Source organism: Rhinopithecus bieti, unplaced genomic scaffold, assembly GCF_001698545.2.
Source record: "Rhinopithecus bieti isolate Rb0 unplaced genomic scaffold, ASM169854v2 scaffold_15133, whole genome shotgun sequence".
NCBI classification, from domain to species: domain Eukaryota; kingdom Metazoa; phylum Chordata; class Mammalia; order Primates; family Cercopithecidae; genus Rhinopithecus; species Rhinopithecus bieti.
In genome coordinates, this window is record NW_016808815.1 from 1,990,185 (window position 1) to 2,009,160 (window position 18,976).

Here is an 18,976-nt window from a genome sequence, read left to right on the forward strand (position 1 = left end):
TGTGAATACTTTCAAATAATTATTAATACTATTATTGCCTTTCTTGTTCAGCTCCCAGAACAGTACCTGGTCCACAGAGGACTCTCAAGAAATAGTTGTTGAATGAATGAATGAATGAATGTAAAATGGGGGAATAATTATATTTTAAATTATTTTAAAATTGTACATATATATATAACTGTACAATTATGCTTAACAATATGCTATGCGTAGACATTAAAGGCGTGGGAAAAACACCAAACATTAACAGTGGTTGTGCATGAAGTTAAAAGATTTTTCTTTAAAAATCCTTCTCTATTTTTCAATTTTATTTACAGCATAGTGGTTAAGAATACCAAAATTTAGAGTCTGAGTGGAGACTGCCAGTTATCAGCTGCACAACCTTGGTTTCTTCTTGTGTCAAATTGACTTAAAAACATACACAGTACCGGCCGGTTAATGGTGGCTCACACCCGTAATCCCAGCACTTTGGGAAGCTGAGGCGGGCGGATTGCCTGAGCTCAGGAGTTCGCGACCAGCCTGGGCAACAAGGTGAAACCCCGTCTCTACTAAAATACAGAAAAATGAGCCGGGCGTGACGGCGTGCGCCTGTAGTCCCAGTTACTTGAGAGGCTGAGGCAGGAGAACTGCTTGAACTAGGAAGGCGGAGATTGCAGTGAGCCGAGATCGCGCCACTGCACTCCATCCAGCCTGGGTGACAAGAGTGAGACTCCGTCTCAAAAATAAATAAATAAATAAATAAATAATAATAAAAAAACAGCTATCTCTCTCTCTATATATAGAGAGAGATAGATATAGATATATAGATAGATGCAGTACCTCCTTTGTATTAACATCCCTAATAATCTTTACTGTGAAATTATAGATAAAAGGATATTTGCACGGTGCAGGGCACATAGTGAGGGACAGTAATGATGATGGGACAGTTGATAATGATGACAGGTATGCTTTATTTTATAATGAAAATACATTTATCTTCTAAACCTTTACCAATGGGTGTGAAAAGAACACCTCCCCCAAACTCCCGCCCTTGTGTCCGCAGCCCCGCCTCTTGCAGGCCCCTGACAAAGGGTGCGCCTGCTCCGTTCTTTTTTCCCGTCCCCGTGACCCACTCAGGCTCCTCCTTGTCTCCAACATGGCGGCGCCCAGGGGCTCAAGTCGCACGTGAGAAAGTCTGGGCATTTGGGAATCGGAGAGTACCGCCTGTGAGCCTCTTTCCCTTCCTTACTGTCGGTTGCATCCCTTCGACCCTCCCGAGGCCGTCACGGGCCACTGCCCCTCTACAGCCATGAAGACAAAGCCCGTTTCCCACAAGACCGAGAACACCTACCGGGTGAGCGCGGGAGCTTGGGCAGGGAGCCGCGGGTCTCCGCTGCTTGCCTCGTGAGACGGGCTCTGAGCAAGACTCCAGGGGCCTCAGACTTCTGGGCCGAGTGTGTCACTTGCCCGGAGGCTCCGACGAAAGAGGGAGACTCTGGATGTAGTAAACATGGGTTGGGGGAGGAAAGAAGTCTGGACAGCAAGTTTCACCCATATTTTATGGTGTCTGGCCAGTCCTGGGGATTTCTTGTAGTCCAGAATTAAATTCACTATTCCAGGAGATTGCTTAGGACCGATTCTCCCCTGGTCTTTTATCTTTAAAGACCGAATTGGGCGAGCTGGCTGGCAGTGAGTGATTCCCAGCTAAGGGCAACTATACAGCACTTTCTGTTGGCCCCTTGATAGATTGCTTCCAGGTCTTCGTTAGGATACAATCACAGGTCTGTATATGTTTAAAAACACTTTTGTTGCAGCGACTTTGCTAGGTCCCCATGCTTATGAGAGGGTATGAAACCTAACAGATCTAGCGAGACTAATTGCCAGCATCCACCTAGGCTCACCAGTCTAGCAGTGGAAATTTTATTTGAAATGACATAGCTGAGAGAAATTTGGCAAACAGATAGAAGTATTCATTATCTTTGAATGGTGCAGTACATTTGTTTACGGCCCTATGTTTTCAGTTTATTTTCCACTTATCCTTTATGATTAGAGATGCCTACATGCAGCATTCAAATAGATATTAAAGATCTGATAAATATTAAATAATTATGTATCTTAAATATACTTTCCCTTCCAGTTTCTTACATTTGCTGAACGACTGGGGAATGTGAATATTGATATTATTCACCGGATTGATAGAACTGCAAGCTATGAGGAGGTAAGAGAATGTGATACTAGCCAATCTTCCAAGTATTCATGGTGTTTTAGTTTCTTCTGTTAGTAGAAGAGAATTGTTTTCAAGGTATTCCTTTTGGACATGAAATGCATTAGACCTGTGCTGTTTCATACAGTAGCCACACATGACAAATTGGATTTAAAGTAAGTTCAAAATGTGAGTGCTCAAATGTGGCTAGTTGCTAACATATTGAATAAATATAAAATTGGAACATTTTCATCTTTGCAGAAAGTTCTATTGGGTGAAGCTCTATTAGACAAGTGACTTGACTTTCAACTGACTTTTGTGATTCTAGCCTCTCCCTTTCCCATATGCATTCCAAGCACTGCTCTAGATCCATATTCCTGAAGCTGTAACTTTAAAGTGATTTTGAGCAAGCCCTTTTCCCGGGACTTAATTTTCTCCTTTATAAAAATAAAGGGGCTAGACTACATAATATTTTCCAGTTCTAACCGTACTCTGACTCTGTCATCCGTTTATTTTATTTTTATTTATTTATTTATTTATATTTTTTTTGAGACAGAGTCTCTCTGTGTCTCCAGGTTGGAGTGCAGTGGCGTGATCTTGGCTCCCTGCAATCTCCGCCTCACAGGTTCAAGTGATTCTCCTGCCTCAACCTCCTGAGTAGCTGGGATTACACGTGCGCACCACCACACCCAGCTAATTTTTGCATTTTTAGTAGAGACTAGAGACGGAGTTTCACCATGTTGGCCAGGATGGTCTCAATCTCCTGACCTCGTGATCTGCTCGCCTCAGCCTCCCAAAGTGCTGGGATGACAGGTGTGAGCCACCGTACCCGGCCTTGTCATCCTTTTATGCAGAAGTCTTTTTCTGCATCATGTCATTATTCCTCCTAGCCTTTTAAGGTCCTGTGTAACATGCCTATGCCTTGGACATGCAATCTCAGTTCTTACTGTTCTTCACTTTACTATAATCAGACTCCACTCACTGTGTCTTTGAATATATTATCTCCACCATGTAAATTCAATGTGTTAAATGATGTTGTCTAGGTGAGCACATTGTGCTTTGGGAACTCATAGTAAAGGGAACCTAACCTACATTCTTTAGGGGTGTCAAAAAAGGTGATCTAGATGAGGTGACACCTGAATTGAATCCTGTTTATATAGGTTTTAGCATGGTAAAGAGGACAGGAAAAGCTCTTCCAGGCTGAGGGAGAAGCCTATATAAAGGAACAGAAGCTAGAGAATGCATGTCACATTCAAGAAACTGCAAAGCAGTCCAGTGTGGTTATAGGTGTGTATAGGGTGTTTTTTTGTATTCATGGTGACTGGGATGGGGCAAGGAGGCAGCTGGTGAGATAAAGCTGGAGAGGTAGGCAAGGATCATAAAGGGCTTCATATGTCAAGCTAAGTTGGAGTTTTATCCTGAAGCTTTAGGGACTTAGAGTTCTAGGACTGTAAGCAGGGGAATGAATGACATGATCGGGTTTAAATTTTCAATCTCTCTGACTTTAGTGTGGAGAAAAGAGCAGGACTGCAGTCCTGCATCATGTCATGATTCCTCTGCTAGCCCTTTAAGGTCCTGTGTAACATGCCTTTAACTTGGAGATCCAATCTCAGTTGTCCAGTTGTGAGGATTTGACTGTGATCTAAGTAAGAAATGATTATGGTAGCAGCAATCAAGATAGAGAGAAGAGAAGGATTCCAGAGATATTGAGGAAGTAGAATGAATGGATAGAACTTGTGACCTACTGGGTTTGCAGCAAGGAAGACAATGAGGTTAAGGCTGAATGGTTGAGGATGTTACTCATCAAGATATATTTATAGGTAAAGGAGCACAAGGTTGTAAAGATAAGATAATTAGTTCCATTTGGGACTTGAGTTTGAAATACCTGTGGCCATCCAAATGATAGTGTCCAAAAGATGTTTGTATATATGGATGTGGAGTATAGGTGACTTCAGAGGTGAAATTACAGATTTGGCATTTAGAATATGGTTAATAGTTTAAGCCGCAGGAGAAGTTGAAAATATCAAGAGGTAGAGTGTTAAGGAGGCAGAGAAGACAGCCTGAAATTAGAATCCTGGACTGGATAGTCCAGAATGGCCTCTGTCACGTGTCTGACAGTTGGCTGTGGCTTGCTAGACTAGGCTTCTTTTCATGGTGGCAGAATCTTTTCAATAGAGTGAAGGCAGAAGCTGTCAAGGCCTCATAAAGTTTTGCTTTGTTCATCACAGAGTCACTTCCATTGCATGTTAATAGTCAAAGTGAGTCAGGAGGCCAGGCCAGATTCAAAGGGTGAGGAAATAGACTCCGTCTCTTGGTGAAAGGAGCTCCAGAGTTACCTTGCAAAAGGACACAACATGGTCTCTCACACATAGCTGACATGTGCCAGGTCTGTGCTAGGCTAGAAATATGTTCTGCATTTAAGTTTTAAACTGTGTTGCATATTTTCCTTCTGCCTTAAAGGACATGAAAATGCCTTAAAGGACATGAAAACAACAACAAAAAATTTCTTTAATTTTACTTTTGAAAAATAGAGACAGGATCTCGTGTTGTTGACTAGGCTAGTCTCAAACTCCTGGGCTCAAATGCTCTTCCTGCCTCAGCCACCCAGTGTTGGGATTACAGGCATGAGCCATCGTCCCCATCCTAAAACAAAATTTAATGGGAATCTCTTTCTTTTCTGCCTTTTTTAAAAAAAATTTTTAGTTTCTAATTTTTGTGGTTACATAGTATCTATTCTGCCTAACTATTGATTTTAAAGATTTCCAAAGAACAGTTTAAGGATTTTTTTTTTTTTTTGAGATTGTAGATTTGGCATGCTGTTTGCATGTGTGCTTATGTGTTTATTCTCTCTTTGTTTCTCTCTCTCTATAAACACATATTTTTATTTTTATTTCAACTTTGGTTTTAGATACAGGGGGTACACGTGCAGGTTTGTTACATGGGAATGTTGTGTGATGCCGAGGTTTGGAGTATGGATCCTGTCATAGTAGTGAGCATAGTACCCAACAAGTAGGTTTTTTTAACCCATCCCCACTTACTCCACCCGCTAGTAAATCCACAGTGTCCATTGTTCTTATATTTATGTCTATGTGTACTCAATATTTAGCTCCCACTTATAAGCGAAAACATGCAGTATTTGGTTTTCTGTTCCTATGTTAATTTGCTTAGTATTAGGGACTCCAGCTGTATCCACGTTGCTGCAAAGGACATGATTTCATTCTTTTTTATGGCATATAGTATTCCATGGTGTATATGTACTGTATTTTCTTTATACAATGTACTATTGATGGACACCTGGGCTAATTCAATGTCTCTGCTATTGTGGATAGTGCAGAGATGAACATACGAGTGCATGTATCTTTTTGGTAGAATTTTTTTTGGGGGGGTATGCATTTATTTATACGTCTATACACACACATACTGCATGTATACATACATGTCATACGTGTATGATAATTTATTGGCTTTACCTTTCAAAGTACAAAGTAATTGATACCGTGTTAACAAGTTAAGTAACATAGTGGTAAACTTATGAAAGGCCCATTATCTCACTCCTCCCACTCCTAATTCCCAAGGAAGCCAACACTGACAGTTCAGTATAGTATTCTTCCATACTGTCCTCTCATGTTCGTGTGTGCAAACATTTATAGAGGGTTTTTTTGGTTTTTGTTTTTTAAGGAAAATTGAATCCTACCATACCCTCTCACTGCATAACTTGCTTTTATCGTTTTGGGGGCATATCATCAGTGTGGTTCTAGTTCAATAGAGATATCACTCTTTTTAGTAGCCACATCATACACCTTAGTATATATAGACCACAGGATATTCCAACCATTTTCCTATTGTCAGATATTTTAGGCTGTGTAATGTTTCCCCACACTGTAGTTAAGCTGAATAAGCATCTTTTACTTCTAGGCTTGCAAACTTTACAAGAACTGCCTGGGTCAAAGAGTATAACTGTTGAATTTTAATGGGAATGCTATATTACTTCTTTATAAGGTTGTAGTAATTCATATTTCTAAATGCAGCATGAAGAAACTGTAAAGAACTAACACCTTATTCTTTGCCTAAAATTATAAAAAAACACAGAAAATAATTTTGCCTTAGTGGACAATATATATAGGCTCCAGAAAATTTTTTGCTGCAACCAAATCAACAAAACAGTATTTTATAAGTGATCTATTGATAACTTCTGATTGCTTTTTAAAGTGTGTTAATGGCATTTTAAAAAAGTAAAAGGAGTTTTAAACTCTTCAGTATCATTGTCTTAAGATATTAATGTATCATTATTCTATTTACCTTGATCATTGCTTTCTTAGAGTTGATTAATGGACTGCTTTAATCTTGACAGGAGGTTGAAACCTACTTTTTTGAGGGTCTGCTGAAATGGAGAGAATTAAACCTCACGGAGCACTTTGGTATTTTCTATTTTGTTTCTATTGTTTCTATTTTATTCACCCATAGTTTGCACTTTATATGTTCCTTACAGCCGAATAGTGGTGTGATAGAAAAGAACATATTTTTTTTTTCCCCCACTCAGGAAAATTTTACAAAGAAGTTATTGACAAATGCCAATCATTCAATCAGTTGGTCTATCATCAAAACGAGATAGTTCAGAGTTTGAAGACTCACCTGCAAGTTAAGAACAGTTTTGCCTATCAGCCCCTTTTGGAGTAAGTAGCATCTTGAGAGAAAGCTCGTAACTCTATTTGTCTGATTTTTCAGATTGTGTTTCAAAGCTACATATGCCTCAGATCAGGTGTTCATAATTTAGAAACAAGAAGGATGTTCCTTTTCTGTTAGGAATGGCTGCATTACCATAAAGTAGAATCTTGGGGTATAATTTTGCATTTGTTATATACTAAAATAATCCCATTTTTCTTTGACATTATAGGAACAGTTGGCTACAACTTGTGATGGAATGTAACTTCTTGCCTGATTTCTTTGCTGGGTTCTTAAGATTTAAAGAGTTTTATAAATTTTCAGACTTGAATTAGAATTATTTTTATCTAATTAATCCTATGATCTTAGGCCACCTAGTATCGTTAAGTAGATTTGCAGCCTTTTAAAAAAAAAATCCACATAATCAGTTCCTTCTTTTTTTAATCCAGTTTGGTTGTACAGTTGGCACGAGATCTGCAGACGGATTTCTACCCACACTTTCCAGAGTTTTTTTTGACTATCACCTCGATCCTGGAGACTCAGGACACAGAGTTGTTAGAATGGGCTTTCACCTCGTTGTCATATCTTTATAAGTACCTGTGGAGACTGATGGTGAAGGACATGTCCAATATATACAGGTAACCCCTTTCTCTCTCTAGTACGTTTTTTAATTGCCTGCTTCTTTTTCTCTGGCTTCTCTCTGACTCCAAACCACTTTGCCAGCTCAGTGCCTAATTGTTTCCATGTACAAAGTTGATGCTGCAGCCAAAGTGGTCCACAATCTAGTCTGCCATTCTGAGTTGCCATAAACATCTCTCCTCTCCAGCTACTGAAAGTTTACCCACCTGTGAAGGCCTGACTTGGTACCTACAGCCTCCACAAACAGGCACCTTCGCCAGAAGTATTAGTAAAACTTTATACTCTCTATCCTCTTGGCATTTTTTAACCACCTATGTCACACAACTTTTACCAGAATTGTTTGGTTGTAATGTATTGCCATCCTCTCTACACCTGGTTTAAGCGAGGTTTAAGACAGGTTAAGAACCCTTTTTAAACATTGACATTTCCCCAGCCACTAATACTTACTAAGCTGAAAGAGACACTCCGTATTTGTGAGTAAATGTGGACAAGGAAAGAGAATGAATTTCGTAGTAGCCTTTTGTTTAAAGTAAGCAAAGATTGTCTTACTATCTGTTTAAGTCTGGGGTTTGGTGGGATTTTTCACTTGGTCTTCTGGTTGTTTTCATGTTCTGTAATTGCCACAGGAATGTTTAATATCAGTCATCAGCCTCTTACCCCCCAATAAATGGTGTGTGTATGGTATGGGACAATAGACTTCGTTTTATGCCACCCCTTTCACTCAGCCCACCCTTCTCTTTTAGGAACTTTGAATGAAGAAAGAGAAAGAAGTCTTTTTCCAACTTTTACTAGTTCCCTATGAAGCTTTTGGTAAAATATGTTAGAAACCAATATTATCTCATTAAACAACCAACAAGTTGTTTAATCAATTTGGGGAATAATTGATTTAGTTTTGTGATTTCAGCTGTCATAAAAGCTGCCACTTTTATGTCTCCTAAGTCAGGCTCTTCAGTTCTAAATTTATTTGCTTTTGGTATGACAACTTCAGTAGCTTGGCTATTTTCACTTGCATATTACTGAAACTGAACTCAACACTTACTGTTAAATGAACTCCTCTTATCTGTACATTCATTCATGTGTTCTGTAAATAGGTATTGAGTGTCTGCCATATGCCAGGCCCTGTTTGGTTGCCCATTTTCTATCATTAATACTAACGTTCTTCCTGTCTCCGAGTTTTGGCATATCACAGACATCACTGACCCAGTTGTCTTCAGAGGTGTCCACATCCTCTTGATTCTGTCATTCACGCATTTGCTCAGTGAATATTTATTGGACACTGTCTGTATGTCAGGCGCTTGAGATGCAGTCACAGGTAAAACAGATAAAAATCCCTCTTCTCACAAAGTTTACATTTTAGCAGGGGGAGAACATCTTGGGCACATACCCGGCAAGAAGTTGTAGGTGGGCAAGCAGCCTATATAAGGGCGAGAGTAGCTAAGCGATGTCAGAGAAGCAGTAGTAAGGGGCCAGATCATCCAGGGCCTTGTGGACCGCTGCAAGGTCTTCAGCTTCATTGCAGGGACTTCTGAAATGTCTACTGAGTTCATTCCTTGCCATTTCCCTCTCCTTCCAGTCTCTTTCATGCCTGTTAGCCCAAGCTTGTATGACTTGAGCAGCTTTCTGATTGAATTGCCAGACTCTTTCCTCCTTTATTTTATCCTGTATATTGCTGCCAAATTAATCTTTCTGAAAATAGTCATTTCTCATTCAGCCAACATTTATTAATACCTGCTGTCAGCAAGGAACTATTAGGTATTGGGGTTATGGCAAAAATTGGAGAGATATATTCCATACCCTTCTATCATTAGGGAGACCAAATTTAACAATGTGATTACATATAAGTAATTATTTAGTTATGGATGCATGGCTGCTTGACCTTGAGCAAGTTGCTTATGCTTTCTGCCTCACTTTCATTATCTGTAGAATGGGGGGATTATAATAGTACCCATCCCACAGAGTTATTGTGCTGACTAAATGGAGTAACACAGAGTAAGTGCTTACATAGATGTAAGCTAGACCTGTCTACCTGACCAACTTTATCCACAGCTGCCCTCCTTTGCTGTATCATATTTTCTCTTTTAGATGGACCAGCCTCCTTGTCATGACCATGATCATTTCCACCTGCCCCATCTTAACTCTTGCTTTTATACCAATAATATGAACTGTGGTCCCCACCTAATTCTTCTTTCATTCAGAGCTCATTACAAATTGCACCTTTTCATGGAGTCTTGTTCGTAAAATCAGTACCACCAGTCCTAGGACTCTTAATATCTGTGGTCAAGTCTTCCTTTCAACATGTGGGTGTCTCCATAAATGAATGAGATTTTAAATTTGTTTGATACCTGCTGTGTATTCCTTGCATACTTAGCACATTGTTGCCCATATTGTTGACATGTAGTATGTACTTATTAAAATTATATGATTAATGAAACATATCTTATTTTTTTCATGTATAGCATGTACAGCACACTCCTGGCTCATAAAAAACTACATATAAGAAATTTTGCTGCTGAAAGTTTTACTTTTTTGATGAGAAAGGTTAGTCTGATATTTTATGTTTGTTGCTAATCATCAAGAATCTGATGAATAGGCCAGGCGTGGTGGCTCACGCCTGTAATCCCAACACTTTGGGAGGCCGAGGTGGATGGATCACCTGAGGTCAGGAGTTCGAGATCAGCCTGACCAACATGGCAAAACCCTATCTCTACTAAAAATGCAAAAATTAGCTGGTCGTGGTGGCGTGCACCTGTACTCCCAGCTACTCGGGAGGCTGAGACATGAGAATTGCTTGAGCCCAGGAGGTGGAAGTTGCAGTGACCGAGATCACACCATTGTGCTCCAGCCTGGGCGACAGAGCAAGACTCCATATCACACACACACACACACACTAATAATAGTAATAATAATCTGATGAATGGAAGTAGATATCTTTTAAAAATGTGGTTACTATGGGCTAATTTCATCTATGTATCTGTATATTACTTAACAGAAATCTGTTACTATTTTGAATTTTTCTCACAGTAAGACTTATTTGTTGCTCACAAATTGATGTGATCTAATTTGGGTCACTATTGTTATTTAGGTTTGTGATAGCTTTCAGTGTGTATATATCAAAAGTGCTGTCTAATTCAAGTCAGTAAATACATGAACTGTGACGTTAATAAGAACTTTTCTAATAGTTTCCTGGAAGTAACTGGTAGCACGGTGTCATTTGTGTTTGTATAAAATTTTCATAGTAAATTTTAGAGGGTTTTTGTAATAACGTTAATAATAAATTTCTTTTATTTCACAAAATACAAATATTTTACTGTATACAATACAAAATGCAAATTTATTTACTTTAGAAGATAGAATGTTGACTTCTGTAGTTTTTTGTAGTACATATCTTCCCATAATACCAAGGAATTCACTCTTTTGTGTGACATTCCAAGTGAGAATACACTATTAGAGTAGTTTGAAATCATTACAAATGTCTGTTCCTTTCACAATTTTTTCCTGAGTATATTTAAATAAGAATAGGTAGAATAGCAAATGAGAGTTCTTTATTTGGATATGTTTATGTTTGTGAATATAATTTTCCATTTCTACTTTACATTTTAGGTCTCTGATAAAAATGCACTTTTCAATTTAATGTTTCTTGATCTTGATAAACATCCAGAAAAAGTCGAAGGCGTTGGACAGTTGCTCTTTGAAATGTGCAAAGGAGTTAGAAATATGTTTCACTCCTGTACAGGCCAGGTACGCAACGGGGAGGGGTGCTTAGAATCTATGTGGATGGATGAAACAGAAAGTAGAAAAGAATGAGGCAAATGATGTGGAGGGAGGACAACCTAGAATAAATAGAAAGCCCTGGATGGGGAGTGTTGGGTGTTCGGTAACAATGCTTACCCAATGTAGGCCTTGGACAGTGAGATATTACTTACAGAGTCATTGATGTCTTCTTTATTTTGGATGCTGGGGGTAAGATAAATTGATTAATGGGCAAGGGCAGGTGGGGAGGGAACAGTTGTAATGATAAAATTCCCATCCTAGTTTAGAAGTTCCTTTTGGGACACATTATTAACCATCAAAGTTGCCATATCCTTGACTATTACAGGCCTGATTTTTAGCTAATGTCATCACAATGGTGACTCACAGAGCAATACTTGAAAATAAGAGTTTATATATTAATGTTAATGACTTGTATTCCCACAGGCAGTGAAGCTAATTTTGCAGAAGCTAGGACCTGTCACTGAAACAGAAATTCAACTACCATGGATGTTAATTGGAGAAACACTCAAAAACATGGTCAAATCCACTGTATCCTACATCTCCAAGGAACATTTTAGTACATTTTTTGAATGTTTGCAAGTGAGTTCTAATCTTTAAGGATGGGTTTTTGATAAGGAGTCTAAGAATTTACCCTTTCTGCTCTCAGTTTTGCAAAGCACTCCTAGAAGTTATATTTTATAATTGTTTTATTTATACTTCTCTACACATACTAAAGTTTTCCTTCCCTCTGCCCTCGTGCTATTTTTTATTTGATATGGTATCTTGAAATGCAGTAGAAGACTCTGGAGCCAGACTGCCTATTTGAATCTTGACCCTTCCACTTACTGCTAGTGTGACCTGGGAAAATTATTTGAAATCTCGATTCCCCCGTCTCTTCATCTAATAAATGGGGGTAATAATATTCTCTCCCTCGGGGTTGCTGTGAGGATGATGAGCGAATACTTGTAAAGAACTTAGAACGGGCCGGGCACAGTGGCTCAAGCCTGTAATCCCAGCACTTTGGGAGGCCAGGGTGGGTGGATCACCTGAGGTCGGGAGTTTGAGACTAGCCTGACCAACATGGAGAAATCCTGTCTCTAATAAAACTGCAAAATGGCACATGCCTATAGTCCCAGCTACTTGGGAGGCTGAGGCAGGAGAATTGCTTGAACCCGGAAGGCAGAGGTTGCGGTGAGCCAAAATTGCGCCATTGCACTCTAGTCTGGGCAACAGGAGCAAAACTCCATCTCAAAATAAATAAATAAATAAATAAATAAATAAATAAACAAACAAACACTTAGAACAGTGCACTCAGTCAATGTTAGCTGTTACCATTAGTGACTTCTGGTAAATGTGGCTTTTTCTTCCAAAGCAAAAGAATGGGAAAAGTTGAACTGTCACACAGTTTTTATTATTGTATTAACAGTTGAGTTTGATACTTTATAGTTATTCTCTGTGTTAAATTCTTTGTTTGCAGGAATCACTCTTGGATCTACATACAAAAGTAACAAAAACTAACTGTTGTGAAAGTTCTGAACAGATTAAAAGGTTGTTGGAAACATACCTTATACTTGTAAAACATGGAAGTGGAACAAAGATAACCATGCCTACTGATGTCTGTAAGGTGAGTTCCCAACTTAATATTCTCGAGAGTCTGTTTTTTAAAAGCTGATTACTGAGTATACATTGTTTTATCTTTTTGCAGGTGTTATCTCAAACACTGCAAGTAGCCAGTCTCTCCACATCTTGCTGCAAGACCCTCTTGGATGTAATTTCTGCTTTGATCCTGGGTGAAAATGTTTCCTTGCCGGAGACCCTCATCAAAGAAACCATAGAAAAAGTAATTTACTTCAACAAATATTAATTGAGCAGTTAATAATATGTTTAGCATTGAGTAAACCTTCTGAGGGATACAAGTGAAGTGTGACAAAGGCTCTGCCCTCAAGGAATTTATAATCTTGTTAAGGAGATAGGAATTGCATGTAGTAATGTTAATAAGCAAAATGTGGCAAAAGCTAAATCTATACATACTCTGCAAATATGTAGAGCTTACTGTGTGCTGGGTATGAGCTGAGTAATCCAGGATGAACAGTGATGCCTGTAGGTTTTGATAGTTGTTGGAGAAATGGAGCCTGGAACCGAGTAGTTATAGTCTAGCCAATGTGTCTATTAGAGATATATTGAATTTTAACTATTACTTCTGCCTGGGGTTGAGGAACAGAGAAAAATTCTCAAAGGACTTGTGTTTGGGGTAGTCCTTAAAGGTTGAAAAGCAGTCTGCCAGTCAGAAGCGGGGTTAAAAATACTAGAAGAGGGAACAGGAAAGACATGTGTTCATAAATGTTTGCAGTCTGGGCACATGGACACATGATATGACATGATATCAGCAAAGCTCTGGCTTGGCTTTGAAAAGTTAGGTTGGGTTTTATCCTGCATTAGTGGAGGACTCTGAAAGAATTCCAAGCAGGGATATGATTTGATGAGATTTGCATTTTAGTGAATTTGGAAGTGGTATTGAAAATAGGTTGGTGAAGTTGTTTCTAGCTTAATGGAGCACAGCAGTACACTTTGAGGGAAGATACACAATCATGCTGTTTGCCCTTTCATAACTCACTGTAGCTGGGTAAGAGTTCAGCAGCCTTTAGGCAGAGCCCTGTGTAATCAGCAGAAGCCCTTTGCATCTGTAGAAGCGCCTTTGGAGAAGGCTGGGCAAGTGGACAGAGCACTGAGTGAAGTGTGCCTGCCATTCCCTTCTATAGCTGCTTGCTGGGGGGATGGGGAAGTACTCTCTGTGTGCTTACATTAATATTTTTTACTTTGGTCACAGATATTTGAGAGCAGATTTGAAAACATTTAATTTTCAGTTTTCTGAAGTCATGTTTGCCATGAAGCAGTTTGAGCAGGTAAGCAAGATACTAAGTTCGGAGTATTTTTAAAAACAAATCTATCACAAAAAAATGATCAAGTTTGAAATCCTGTTATTTCTGTTTGTTTTTTGAGAGGAACAGGGTAAGTACTTGATGTTTTAGTCAATATGTTTTTTAAAGAAATTATATTCAATTCTAGATTACTTGTTTTTTGTAATAATCCTTTAGGTAGTTACAGAACCATGTGGTAAAATTGAAAAAACAGTTTAAGAAACTTCTATGTGATTTTGAAGCATAGAAAATAGTTTGTGAAACAATTTGCACTGGCGGAAGTTTGCAAATTGATTTCATTGCTCCAAAATAAGGTAACTGAGTGTGGGAGAAAACGTTCTTATCTAAACCTGGATTTATTTTATTTTTTTTCTCTCCCTTCTCATCAAACACTTGCCCCTCCTCCTACCTAGTAACCCTACAGTATACTTCATGGAAACATGTCTCTGTATCTGTCCTCTCAATATTCTTCCTTTTAGCCTTTGATAATATATATTTTCATTTGCCTAAAAAGAACACTTTTGTAGCTCTCCAAGATCTGTTTCTTTCAGCTCCATGAGAACACTTCAGCTTACTCTGTTTAACAAGTGCTTTTTTTCTTTCTCCCCTGTTCCCTTTGGTCTTTTTTTTTTTTTATATCTTATTTTTATCCAAATACTACATGTATGTATGTAGTTTAGGAAGTCAGACCAGGTTAAACAGCAGTCATTTCTTTTCTGTTCCCATTTTGTTAGCAGCCATTGGATCTAATTATTTTTAGCTATTTTTTTTCTTTTCTTCTTTTTTTTTTTTTTTTTTGAGACAAGAGTCTTGCTCTGTCACCCAGGCTGGAGTGCAGTGGCGCAATCTCGGCTCACTGCAACCTCCACCTCCTGAGTTCACACCATTCTCCTGCCTCAGCCTCCTGAGTAGCTGGGACTACAGGCGCCTGCCACCACGCCCGGCTAATTTTTTGTATTTTTAGTGGAGACGGGGTTTCACCGTGTTAGCCAAGATGGTCTCAGTCTCCTGACCTCGTGATCCGCCTGCCTCAGCCAGCTATTTTTTTCTTTTGTTTACTTTATACTTTTAACTCATCTGAATATTCTGCTTTACCTTGGTTTGCCAGTTTTAGTTCTCATGTGTAGACTTCCTCGTATGGCAGATGGACTTTAGTTCCTTTATACCTCTCATGCTCCCAATAGAATTATATCACAAATTTTGGTTGAATCCATATTCAACACATACTTATATAAACAAGGAGTATTTTATGATTACATGACGTTTTTGTTTCTTTCTTTCTTTTCTTTTTCTTTCTTTCTTTTTTTTTTTTTTTTTTTTTTTTTTGTCAAGACATAGTCTCGCTCTGTCACCCAGGCTGGAGTGCAGTGGTGCCAACCTCCACCCCCCGGGTTCAAGTGATTCTCCTGCTTCAGGCTCCTGAGTAACTGGGATTACAGTTTTGCGCCCCCACGCCTGGCTAATTTTTGTATTTTTAGTAGAGACGGGGTTTCACTATGTTGGCCAGGCTGGTCTCGAACTCCTGACCTCAGGTGATCTGCCTGCCTTGGCCTCCCAAAGTGTTGGGATTACAGGCATGAGCCACCGTACCTGGTCTCATTTTTCTTAGAGTTTATAATAACCCTTTCTTTAAAAACTGGAAATTGTTTTCTTTGAATAGCTGGCCAGTGAGTCTGTCTTCCAGAAGCTTTGTAAATGTCCTTCACATGACAAAACTGTCAGATAATTTAGCAGCTCAATTTTTCTTTTTCTTCTTTCTTGGAGACATTTCTCCTGGAGCAAGTCCAGTCTAAATGCATTGCTTTCTCTGCCCACTGCACGAATGTTGTACTGGGACTTCCTTTTGCTTCTCTCTCATTTCCTGGGTTCTGTGTTTTTCTCTTGTTATAGTTTAGTCTCTAATTTTGACGGAATTTATTTTTCATAATTTCCTGGGGCTGGGGAGGGTTCATGGAGATAAAATACTGAGATTTAATACATCTGAAAATGTCTTCATTCTCTCCTCGCACTGCATTATTGGTAGGCAGGCTATAGAATTCTAGATTCTAAGTCATCCTCCCTCAGAGTTTTTAAGACATGGCTGCACAGTCTTTAGCTTCCATTGTTCCTGTGTAGAGGTCTTACTGCCATTGTGATTCTTGATCCTTTGTTTTTGGTCCAGTTTTTTGAATTGTTACAATCTTCTCTTGATTATATCTGTTAATAAGTGTGTTTTTTTTTTCTTTAATGTAGCTATTTCTACCAAGCTTTCTGTCATATATTGTGAATTGCTTCCTAATTGATGATGCTGTAGTTAAAGACGAAGCTCTGGCCATTCTGGCCAAGCTCATTCTGAACAAAGCGGCACCTCCCACTGCTGGCTCGATGGCAATTGAAAAGTACCCTCTGGCTTTCTCACCACAGATGGTGGGGTGAGTGCTAAGTTTTTATTCCTGGAATGATGATAAGGTTACCCATTTAAATATAATGTATCAAGAATACTGTAAAAAAATGAAGATCTATATGTAACTGGAAGGATGTCCACGGTAAGTTGTGTGATAAAAGCAAGTTGTAGAGCTACACACATAGTATGTATAGTATGATCTCATTTGGCAAGGTAAAGCAAAATGTGTGTATGAACATAGAAAAACACGTGAAAGGATACACAAACCTGTTAACTTTGTTTACATCAGAAGGATTGTAAGGGAAAGATAGAGGTGACTTAATTTTTTAACCATTCATTGTAAAATTATTGTAGATTCACGTGCAGTTGCAAGAAATAGTACAGAGAGGTTTCATATACTCTTCACTCAGATTCCCCCATTAGTACATCCTGCATAAGCATACTGCAATATCACAACTGCAGAATTGACATTGGTGCAATCCATCAATCTTAATCAGATTTCATCAGTTGTATGTGTACTCATCTGAGTTTGTATACATATATAGATATATAGCTGTATACAGTTTTACCACGTGTTGATTTATAACCGTCACCAGAGTGAATATATGGAACTGTTCCCTCACCTTGAGGATTCCTCATGCTACTTTTTAATAACCACACTCCTGGCCAGGCGTAGTGGCTCACGCCTGTAATCTCAGCACTTTATGAGGCTGAGGCAGGTGCATCACGAGGTCAAGAGATCGAGACCATCCTGGCTAACATGGTGAAACCCCATCTCTACTAAAAATACAAAAACTTAACGGTGGCGGGCGCCTATAGTACCAGCTACTCGGGAGGCTGAGGCAAGAGAATGGCGTGAACCCGGGAGACAGAGGTTGCAGTGAGCGAGATCGCGCCACTGCACTCCAGCTTGGGCGACAGAGTGAGACTCTGTCTCAAAAAAAAAAAAAAATTATATACCTTTATATTGTTTCAATTGTTAAGTGTCATGGATTAATTTCTTAATTTCATTCAAAATGACACCCTTTAGAAGTTAAAAACAAAACTTATTTACACACATGAGAAGATTCGTAGTATCATTTCTCAAATAGTTAAGTGGGTATGCATCTAGAAATTGTAGCTTAGGAAACCAGTTCCCTTGTCATTCCTTTGTTTTTATAATTGATCTTCTTATTTATCTTGGAGTAGTTAGACCTGTTGTTGAGTTTTTGGTTTGCTCTGAGGCAGAATTGATGGGCATTCCTTGAGTTTGTGCTGAATACTCGACTTTGAAACATCCATGGAGGTGGGAGTAACTGTCCCACAGTCCCACAGCAAAGCTAGATTTTTAGTTTGATTAGCTTGAGATTCTGGAGGAACCTATTTTGTTTTTAAAATGTTTTATTTATTATTATTATGATTTTGAGACCAGGTCTTGCTCTGTCGCCCAGGCCAAAGTGCCTCACTGCAACCTCGACCTCCAGGGCCCAAGCTGTCCTCTCACTTGAGCCTCCCAGGTAGCTGGAACCATAGGCACGCACCACCATGCCAAACTAATTTTTTAATTTTTGTAGAGACGAGGTCTTGCTACGTTGCCCAGGCTGGTCTCAAACTCCTGGACTCAAGTGATCCTCCTACCTTGGCCTTTCAAAGTGTTGGAGTTATAGGTTGAGCCGCTGTGTTTAGCAAACTCATCTTAACACCTACTTATATCTTCTGTCTACCTTACAAGTTGCTTCTCTATTAAAATATGCCAACAGAATCTTGTTGGTTTTTAAGTGTATTGAATTCTGATTCCTGAGGAATGGGTAGTGAGTAACTCCTATAGAATTATTCCTTTGAAACTTTTCTCTTGATTTGTCAATACCCAAGCCCATCTCCAACAGGCAGATTCCTTGCACCTGCCAAAACTGGGTTCTGTGCAGGGGGAGTGAAGCTGCTTTGTTGTTTGGCTTCCATGAGGTGAAGCTAAGGTTCTAACTGAGACTAGGTGTCAGACTTTCTTACCTCATCATCTCAGCCATCTCAGATCCTCCTAGGAAGGTGGCGTGTTAAAATAAATAAATAAATTTAGATGTGCTAACTCATGGCAAGTACTCCCACTTCTGTGTTTCTTTCTCTGCAAAAAATACCCCTCTGCTACCCGCACGGAGGTATGGTATATGTGAATGGTCACCTTTGTTTTGATTCCTTCTGTGAAGATTTTAAAATCATAGTTTGAATGTTACTAGTAACACTCTATCTACCCATCTCACCAGTTTGCTGTGAGAAAAAAATAAAGATAATAAATGTGAAAAGACCCTTTAGGAGATAAACTTACTGTCATTTGACAACTACTTAACAGTGTCAGGCACTGGACACTGGGGTGCAACAAAGAATAAGAAAAAAGTTCCTTCTTTAGGGGAGAGGAATGTGGTGAGGCAGGTAAGCAAATCAGCTAGATGATTTCAGATCGTGATAAAA

At 39.1% G+C, this 18,976-nt stretch overlaps 1 protein-coding gene across 1 annotated transcript in view; it reads left to right on the forward strand.

Annotated features, from left to right (window-relative positions):
* Positions 1–1,114: 1,114 nt before the first annotated feature.
* The window catches only part of UTP20 (UTP20 small subunit processome component), a 109,336-nt gene continuing 91,474 nt past the window's right edge, over positions 1,115–18,976 (forward strand). The window contains 13 exon segments of the mRNA XM_017887242.1: positions 1,115–1,333; positions 2,117–2,197; positions 6,534–6,600; positions 6,723–6,855; positions 7,294–7,482; positions 9,940–10,021; positions 11,084–11,221; positions 11,678–11,833; positions 12,711–12,857; positions 12,939–13,073; positions 14,061–14,083; positions 14,085–14,136; positions 16,384–16,562. Coding sequence (XP_017742731.1) covers positions 1,289–1,333; positions 2,117–2,197; positions 6,534–6,600; positions 6,723–6,855; positions 7,294–7,482; positions 9,940–10,021; positions 11,084–11,221; positions 11,678–11,833; positions 12,711–12,857; positions 12,939–13,073; positions 14,061–14,083; positions 14,085–14,136; positions 16,384–16,562 — 1,427 coding nt within the window. The 5' untranslated portion in view covers positions 1,115–1,288.